The sequence below is a fragment of the Ptychodera flava genome, chromosome 14 (genome assembly GCF_041260155.1).
Source record: "Ptychodera flava strain L36383 chromosome 14, AS_Pfla_20210202, whole genome shotgun sequence".
Lineage (NCBI taxonomy): Eukaryota > Metazoa > Hemichordata > Enteropneusta > Ptychoderidae > Ptychodera > Ptychodera flava.
The window spans coordinates 8721258-8731088 of record NC_091941.1 but is presented as its reverse complement, the minus strand read 5'-3'; the positions used below and the strand labels follow the sequence as shown (position 1 = coordinate 8731088).

The 9831-nt window shown below is 35.3% G+C and overlaps 1 protein-coding gene across 5 annotated transcripts in view; it reads right to left on the bottom strand.

Annotated features, from left to right (window-relative positions):
- The window catches only part of LOC139149219 (tolloid-like protein 1), a 30076-nt gene continuing 20245 nt past the window's right edge, over positions 1 to 9831 (bottom strand). For all 5 annotated transcript variants that reach the window (XM_070720808.1, XM_070720809.1, XM_070720804.1 and 2 more), the window contains 4 exons: positions 7728 to 7925; positions 6730 to 6864; positions 6091 to 6227; positions 1 to 3328 (listed from right to left, as the gene is read on the bottom strand). In XM_070720808.1, coding sequence (XP_070576909.1) covers positions 3299 to 3328; positions 6091 to 6227; positions 6730 to 6864; positions 7728 to 7925 — 500 coding nt within the window. In that variant the 3' untranslated portion in view covers positions 1 to 3298. The remainder of the gene's footprint in view (positions 3329 to 6090; positions 6228 to 6729; positions 6865 to 7727; positions 7926 to 9831) is intronic.

Sequence of the window (9831 nt, the reverse complement as noted above, 5' to 3'; positions counted from 1 at the left end):
TTGTTTTGTATGTAAACAGCACTTTATTTACAATGGCATCAACCTCATCTACACCAAGGCATATGTACAAACTGGCATAAAATTACAAACCTCGAGTAGCTATGATACAATGAATCTTCATGAGAGTTAAACAGAATTCCTACATGCATGCTTTCAACATGAGAAGTTCTTTACACATGAACACCTTCTTCTTCAAACAGGTTATAGACAGCAAAAAGGGATTTCGCTGCAAATTGTCATCTCAGCCCTACTGTGCTGCATATCATTCATGAATACTGCTGGACACATTCAATCTTGTTGGTAAACTATTGGTACATTTTCTTGTCAGTGTTGCCATGGTTGTAAATTAGAATAACAATACTATGGTGTTCTGGTAAACATCTTCGTAAAGTTGTGGTATTAAAAATTATTATTTGACTTTGAATGGATATGTTTTGCAATAAAAAGGACCCTAACAGACTGATACTTCTGTAGTCTTTGCATAAACATGTTGAAATACAGTAAAATGATGCTATTATTGAGGGAATTTCAAAGTCGGGCCTTAACCCTTTCACCTTGTTTCCCTGTGTTGAGGTCCAACTTTGCTACAGAAAACAACAAGATGATGTCAATTAAACCATGATGATTTTAAACCAAAATCACTACCAATTTGTATGTGTGCAGCGATACTAGCTCCCAGCATTTGACACGTTTTCGAAAGTAAATAACCTTTTATTACAAACAGCATCAGCCTAAACTATTTTTTCTGAACAAAATGTATTAAAATACAAACCAAATTCACCCTAAAACCTGTTTTATATTACAATTCATCATCACACCGATCAAAAATAACCACTTGGGTAACATGGGTGAGCGATTAAAATTATTTGCATTATGACTTAATAATGTATCACCTAGTTTACAAGAATCGGTTACCCACACTGTGCCATTGATCAACCTTAGATACAGATTATAAACACAGCTACGACATCAAGTTGTTCTGCCTTGGCTTTTTGCTACAAGAAGGTCCTGAATACATACAATTAAACATATTCCTAGGGTCATAACACCAAAGCCCTGAAATTTTTAGTGATAGTGCTCAATGTACTGTAACTGTGATAAAAAAAACTACAAACGGTGTCTTGAATCGTGAAAAAAAGTTTCAAAAACATGTATTAAAATGTCACAATTTTTAATCAAACAATAAGTGAATATAAAGAAGCATAATTTGTCAGATGGAATCATACATATTCAAACAAATTCAGTTTTTTGTGCTGGACAATCACATCAGGTCATAAACACTTTGTGTTATCAAATAAGCCATCCAAATGAGACTATATGACAAAACTAATGAGAAAACAATTCATGTTCTGACAAGGAGCTGGAGTGTCATACCAAGTACACCATCCATCATATTTCATGTAAGTTTCAGGGATGCAATGGCTGAATTCTTAAGCAAGACAAACTTTGCGTTTGTAATGAACAATTACTTTAGACATTGTTGACAAGTTTCTAGACCAGTTGGCCCATACAGAAGCCTTTAAACCATGTAATTATTTTTGAAAAGGTTTTTGACCCACAAACTGTACATTAAGGAAATTTCATCTGTCCACAAACTCCCAAGGAATGTCAAATTCTGTATGTTCTTGATATGGAGCTTGATGAATAGCTACCTATCCAGCTAATACTTGTAGGTGGATTGAAAACATTACTCTAGCTGACTTCCCTGACATTAGACTGTCTCACTGCAAAGAAAAAAGCTGATCCCAAAAGCAGACTTGATAATTTGTGGATTGTACATGTCTTTAATGCTTTAAACTAATTCCATACATGGAAAAAGTTGTTTGGAGCCTAATTCACATATTCTTTTGTTGTGACTGTCAAACAACAGTAAAATACATTTAACAAAGAATCATTCAAATCGTAAAAACATGCATGCATGCATGCATGGACAACACTGTATTAAAATACTTAATGCTGACCATTTTCTGCAACAACTTTTTTATCCAGTGGCACGTACCTCACTGTTTAGTAATATTGATAATCATAAAAGTTGCCTCTCCTCATTTCCTGTTTCTATTGACATTGGTACAATACGTTCTCATACAAGCATGATAATGGCCAGCAAATTAGTGTTTGTCCTGATGGAATCCATACAACTAATAAATTGATCGTGGTTTCGCGTTATTATACAAAGTTTGGCAAATACTGACCAAACTTCGAGTAATTATGCCCTGTGATAAAGAAATATTGGTTGAATGGACACATTTGTATTTATTCCTAATTTAGTCAGGGCTTTGATGTATCACCCATATACCTGGCACCTGGCCACCTAGAAAACACAGAGAATATTTATTCATGATCTTGAAGTAAAAATATTTTCACCCTTAGAAACAGAAAGATTAATTAAATACAAAATATACGGCAAGTTGCTTTAACATCAGATATTCAAATTACCTGAGTTTATCAAATAGCTGTGTGGAGATGTGGTTAAAATTGTTACAATGCAGGCATTGGACAACCCTCTTCTTCAGAGGTGGTGACACAGCAGAGTTGTTTTTAATCATTGCCTTAAGTGAGTTCATGTACCATAGGGTGCAAATTCAAATCTGATAAAAGACCTGCTGAATTACATGAATGAAGTATTGTAAACAAGTAATCCTTGATGACAAACTTGTCCTAGTTTATTAGTATCTGGTAGCATTTGCAGTTATTACCACAATAACGTTGTACATATATATTCTTGCTCGTGTTATTTCCACTAAATCTGCAAAAATTTCCTAATTTCTATGAAAATGTACTTTCGCAGCATTTATGCTTAGCGCTCAGTCAAAACAAGAACTGAAATTTGGCTGAACTGTCCAGCGAAACTTAACCTTTATCCAAAGCTACAAGCAAAACAAAGGAAATGCAAACATACACTGCTTTAAAAAATTCAATTTAGCTAATATAAATTCATATATAATTCTCTAGCACTAAATAGATAGAATGGCAAGAGGGGAATTATTACCCATCCCTTTAGATGGTTTGTTTCATATACTGCAGTGTTGTGATCATGCATGAATCATTTAGTGTTATGTTAGTCGTATTTGAACTCTCAACCCACGGTACCTACTCTCTTGCTGAATAAGTCAAGCCTCTTTATTATGTATTATCTGTGTACGATAAAAAATGTTTCCTATACGAAGGAAAGCTTCGAAATGTGTAATTCCTAAATTTGTAAATGAAAACTGACATCTGCTACCAAAACAACAAATGGATGCTTCCTTCCTTTTGTTGGATTCCCTTTTCAGGTTATCCCTGATCATTCAGAGACTCTTCATTCAGTAATATTACTGTACACACCATCCTACAAAAGATAAAATGTAGTAAACAGGGATAAAAAACCCATAAACTACGCTGCCTGTTAGTAAAATTATAACACCTTAAAAATTTGCCAGCATGTTATTCTGGAAAGCAGATTTTTTGCTCTTTCCGCCCTTTCTCTGACAACATTATGTGTAACTAGTACATTGGATTTTACATATGACCAAAAGCTACTTTTTTGTTTGCAGAAACATGAAATGAACCAATCTTTTTCCTACAGTTAGAGCCACAAACTATAGCTTGGCGAATTTAGGAGACTGTTAAAAATGAAGAAAACTGTGCAAGTAACTTCCATGACACATAACTTTAATGTAACTTCATATTCAAATGTGAAAATTAATGACGTCAGACAGTGTACTTAGGAGTGACAGATACAGGTGCTTTTAACAGTGTAATGTGCATTTGAAGAAGTCTCTAAATGTCAAACATACAACCTAGAAAAGAGTGTGGTTTGTGATGTATCTATACCAGATACATGAGCTTTGGTGGTCGGCACAATTTCTTGAAAGTGTTTGCATTTAAATACAAGTGATGTTGCATTAAAGGTCACAACTTTACTTTTGACAATGTTTGATGATTTCAATGTACCATACAGTTTGTTGATCTTTTCCCTAATACATGATAAAATATAATAAATATTGTTGCTTGATAACTTATGGCCTTACATTCAGTAAAATTTATATAAAGAAATTACATACAGGATATTTCAACATGCCTTTAGTGTGTTATTACTGATATCAGCCAACTACACTTGTCAAAGACCTTTTCTTGTTCAGGAAGGAGTATTCTCCGTAAACTCCTCATTATCCTGTTTCATCTATAAATGACAATTTGCTACAAATTTGAAAAGTCTCTCATTTTCTTAGCTTTAGGGAGTAGATCAAGAAACAGCACTACAAATACATTGAAAAGAATACTAAACATTGACGAGGCCGGCAGTCTCAGATTGTTGCAGAACTTTGAAAAGAAAACTTGTTTTACTTAACATAGGTTTTAAGCTTGATGCAATTACAGAATGTTGCATTTCATACTGGGGACCTAAGAGGCAATTTAACTCTATACAAATGGCTTTATATATCACTCACATTAACATCCTGGATATAACACAAATAAAAACAACAATTTTATGGCAATTCTAGGGCTTGACGCAAGGTCAAATCATCCACTAGCCTGAAGGACTATAGTAGCAGTTCATTTTCAGTAGTCCTAGATGAAATCTACTAGTCCTGCTCAAGCAAAGCCAAATGTTGCTCTCATGTTGTAAAGAGGTGTATATGACCATACTTTTTGTCACAAAGGTTTTTGAACCCAATAACTAACTTTCATGCAAGACTAGCACATTTGCTTACTGCAAAATGTTTAACTTTGAATCATATATAAACAAAAATAACCTGAATGAAATGTCTCGTGTTGGAGGAGAGGTCATGAAAATGGCCTAGTGCTGTCAAGAATAAAATCAGAGGTAGCGATGAATTTGTTGGAAAATTCTTCATAACTCAGGTAGTGCACCATTAATTTGCAAATAACCAACTTGTGGGGAGGATATCTCATTTATAATAATGGTTTGTGAAAAATTTAGTTTTTAATAGTAGAAAAGTTGCATTTTACCATTTCATGTGCTTGTGTCTTTCATGAGTTTTTGCCAGTTACTGGTAACACAATGTGATTAGCACAAAAATAACGAATGATTCCCAGAAGCGACTGGACACAACAGATACACCCATTCCATGCGGTTTTTTTCACTACTGTTATAAGGTTCACTTCACTATTATTGCCCCAATAATTTACACTTTTCCACTAAAATGGCAAAACAATAAGTTGCAGAAGTTGCCAGCACCAAGTTAGTATCTGAGAGGAATTCCCCACCTGTACAAGCAGTAGCAGCTTGCAATAGCACTGTTTTGGCAAGCTAGATGACTCATTTTAAGATAAGCTTCAATCAAGCTAGGGGGTCTTGACTATATATGGAGGTCAGCATGTGGAGACATTCTAAGCAGGGTCAAGCTGGCTACGAACGATCCAAGGCTATTGTTTGGGAATGCCCCTGAAGAAATCTTTAGAAAAATGCTTCTTTGAAAGGCAAGGATACAGTGTTTGAACAAAATTTTGGGGTTGCTTATGTTTTAAGGCGAAGTGATGCACTTCAAGCAAACCAAAATACACATGCAGACAATTCTGTTTGATGCTCAGCGTAGTGTGCATTGAGCAATGTTACTTCAATACTGGCATGTACAATTTGATTCTTTGTAGCAGGTCAACTGTTTCATTTTTAAGTTGGTGATCAATAAAGTTTGCTTCACTGTTTCACTGTCCAATTTGTTTGGGAAAAAGTTAGTTTATTTTAAAATGATAGAGGCTTGGTTCATTCTTCTCAAATGTGTGGCCTGGCATTTGATTTGTGTAATAATCGTGTTTCAGAAGGATTTACTGAGTCTTAATTGCGAGAGGACGATTGTGCTGTTTTATTAATTTCGACGTCCCATTAGTCTCGTAGCGATAAATTTTCTTGAACCGATCTAGGATTAAACCATCTACAACAAAACGAAACGAAACGAAACGAAACGAAACGAAACAGGGAGGTGAACCAGTACTCCTGGCTGGACTTACTTTTTCAGTTTTAATCTGAGGGGTTTTCTTCTGAATGAGTGAATTGTGCTGGAACGTGAAACAATCTGAGACAGTCCCCATACTTACCATTCTTTAAAATATTAGCATTTAGTAATCAAGTGTGAACCTGGATATTACCTGTGGATTACCTCTGGACTGAGTTGAAATAGCATTTCTGGCCTGCTTTCCACATATGCACATTATGCTGGCTATCAGCACAATCATGACAATAGTTATGGCTACAGCACATCCTACGATTATGGCAGTATCTCGTCCTACAAGATGGAGAAATAGAAATCATCATCACAAGGACAGATAACATTCTCTTCTTTATTGAAGGTCATGTGCTATTGGAAGAGATCAAGAGCTATAGTGATCTCTTCATTCTGTATTAGTACATGTGTATGGAATAACAGTGTGATTTCAAAGTACAAGCTTTGCTTATTAATAAAGGAAGTCCTCACTTTCATCGTCAATATTCTGAGTTACAATCAAGGTAGCAAACAAGTTTGTGATCCCTAATAGCATGTCACTTTTTGTGATGTGCATGCTTTAACTTGTTGCTTGTCTATTTTAGATGTTAACATATGAGAATTAGATGTCAGTGGCTGCCTGTTAGTGCGTCACATAATATCCAGGATATAAAGCCAGAACCTGACAATTTTGAATTTGCCACATGTAGCAATAACTGGGACTCATACTTTAGATACAATACACTTTATGGACTCACTTAACTACTGTGAAGAATTAAGTTTCAGCTATTATGAGTATACATACCTGGATTGTGACACTCATTTTCATCTGACTCATCGTCACAATCATCATAGCCATTACACCTCAGCTTTAATGAGAGACAACGGTCAGAGTACCTACACTTAAAATCCATATAATTTCCACAGTAATCCCAGGTTTCTATAATACATTAAACAAAAACACAAAAATCAACAAAACAATCAAAACTGATACAAGAATGAAGAATTTGAAAATTACTTTTGTTTTTCTTTTATTGAAATAAAGATTCTTGATCTACTCAAATCATAATGAAACACAGTGTGTGGTGGTCAGCTTGTTGACAGTTAGTTTTTATATGATGCGATGTCATTGTTAACATATAAATTTGGACTACCTACATTCATTTGTCAATAACAACACAACATTGATGTAGAAACGCATTGTATTTTCAAGGTTCAAAATGTTTTACATTTCAAAATCCTCGGGGGAGGGGGGCATGATGAAAATGGAATTGTTTACAGCCAGAGAAACAAATAATGTACATCATTACTGTACTTACGGGACATATTTCTGAGACACATGTCATTTCACTGTTTTTCTGAGACCAATTTAAAGTTACTTTTATATCAGTCCTTATAGTAACTACATTTATCAGCCCTTACAGTATACTTTTATCAGCCCTTAATACAATATCCTGCAGCAACAGAGACATCAGTTAATTTATTGGTACAACCAGTAGAACTGATCATACCCCTTGCAATTTTAGCAAGTTGACCACGTTGAACAACCCTGCACATGCGAAAACATTATTGATTGGTATCTCTCAAATATACTTAAATGTAATGACTTTTACTGGGTTCTCCTGATAGTGTGAAAACACAGCAATGTGTGTCTTCAAAGGAATTTTCTAGTTTTTCTGAAGATATATTGACTGACCTAAGATCTCTTGTCTTAAGGGTATATCTTAAAAATTCATTGAAAACGGTCTGCTGATTTATACACTGTACAGTAAATCCATAGATTTCTCTAGAGATGATACTCACCCTGCTTGGATTCATAAACATTAAAATATGCCTTGAATCCACTGCGGTGTCCTGTATGCTCATAGGTTGTAAATGTCACAGTCATATTTCCAAATATTGAGTAATGGTGATAACCATCATTGGAACAGACAGAGGCCTGCACCGAACTATGGGTATCATAGACTCGTATTACATCTACAGTTTCAGTCTCACTACAGTCTGACAAAGCAATGAAATAAAAACTCATCAACATCTCCAATTTTCTGTACAGCACAAGATTTGTGATATCTTTTGTTGCTGAAATAATTTCAGGAAACTTGTGTAATACAGGATACTAAAATGGTACAATCAGCTATGACATTGAGGATTGCATAAAAGTTCACCATCAAATTTAAGGTTTAAGAGTTCAACCATAAAGGATAATCACTATTAGGCCTATGTGCTGTACAATATCTTAAATGTTTCACTTGGCCTGAAAACCTCTTTAAAAGATTGAACATCTAAGGGACCGTCTCAGATTGTTGCAGAAGTTCAAGAAACGAAATTCCTTCGTTTATATCAAAACCCCCTCCCCCTCCCCCTAAACGAAACTTCAAAAGTGCGAAATGTCTGCCTGAGAATACAATGTTGCATTTTGCTAGAGCTACTAAAGATATATTCCCCTTGCCATATTACAATTAAAGTAATCGATCAGATTTGAGTACTAACAGGGCATTTATCGCACAAATGTTTTATTTTATTTTACTTTCCCTTTTGCATCTCTTGTGCTGTTCTTTGTCTTTGCGTAGGGGATGTAAATAAGCGAGAAACTTTGAGAAGGGGGCCAGGCATGTTCAATCATATTAAAACGACTATGACAAGGTGCATAACAAGTGAGAATAAAGACATCTAGTGGCTAGAACATACGCTTGTAAATAGCACATTTTTTTTAAAAAAATGATACTTTTTGTCTTTGTATAATTTGATGAATGAAATGTTTAGGATACAATGTTACTATCAGTAAATTGTGTTTGGGGCACAAACGAGATGGAAACAGTTACAAATTTGTTGGCAGGAGTATGCAGTTTTTCTTTAATTTAAAATAAACACACGAAAACGTGATCACAAAATAAAAGTGCGAAAGTGAAGTTCACTAATTGAATGGAGGTCAAACCCCCTCCCCCCCTAAACGAATGAATTTTGCTTTTTGAACTTCTGCGACAATCTTAGACGGTCCCTAAGCCTTGTGGTGTTGTTAAATCTCTCTCTTGAGAACTATTTTGTATAAAGAGGGCTTATTAATTATAAATTTACCATCATCATCCTGAAACTCCAGGACACACACACACACACACACACACACACACACACATATATAATATATAAATATATATATATATATATATATATATATATATGTGTGTGTGTGTGTGTGTGTGTGTGTGTGTGTGTGTGTGTGTGACATGGATTATTTTTGAATTTGCATATGGCAATGTCTACTAGTAGCTTTGCCAACATTTTTAAGTCTTCTTTGCTACTTTACATGACAGATGATAAGTCTGGATTAGTAGATATACCACTCTTCAAATCGTAATTAAGCTTTCTTTGCTGATATCACTTGCCTTTTAATTTGTTCACAGTAATGAGATACAGGAACACACAGTTACATGTATATAAATGAGTTGTATCTACATGTATATACACTATAGTAATGGCTTTGTAATACTGTCAAGGTATCATAGCAATGTATGCCAGCTAAAGGGGGGTTACACGTGTGAGTTAAGTCCGGAGTTGACACCGAAATAAATTTAAACCTGTGTCAGTTGGATGTGTGAACAGACAACACCGAACTAACAAAGAACTAAATTCGGTGTCGGAGGGCTGGTCCAGGTTCGGTGCTCCGTACTAAACAATGGCCTATTTACACATGTGACCAGAACACCGAACTAAATGCCGTACAATATCCTGTCTTCGGGCTTGCGGTCATTACCACAATGGACGGTGTTCAAGTAAGCTCTCGCGATCACGACAACAATTGGCCGCAGGAAGAGATCAGGCTACTAATGTCAATCTGGAGAGACGAAAATGTCATCCGTATGATGGACAGCACGTCGAGGGATGGGTAAGTGTATGAAGTTGTCGCTGC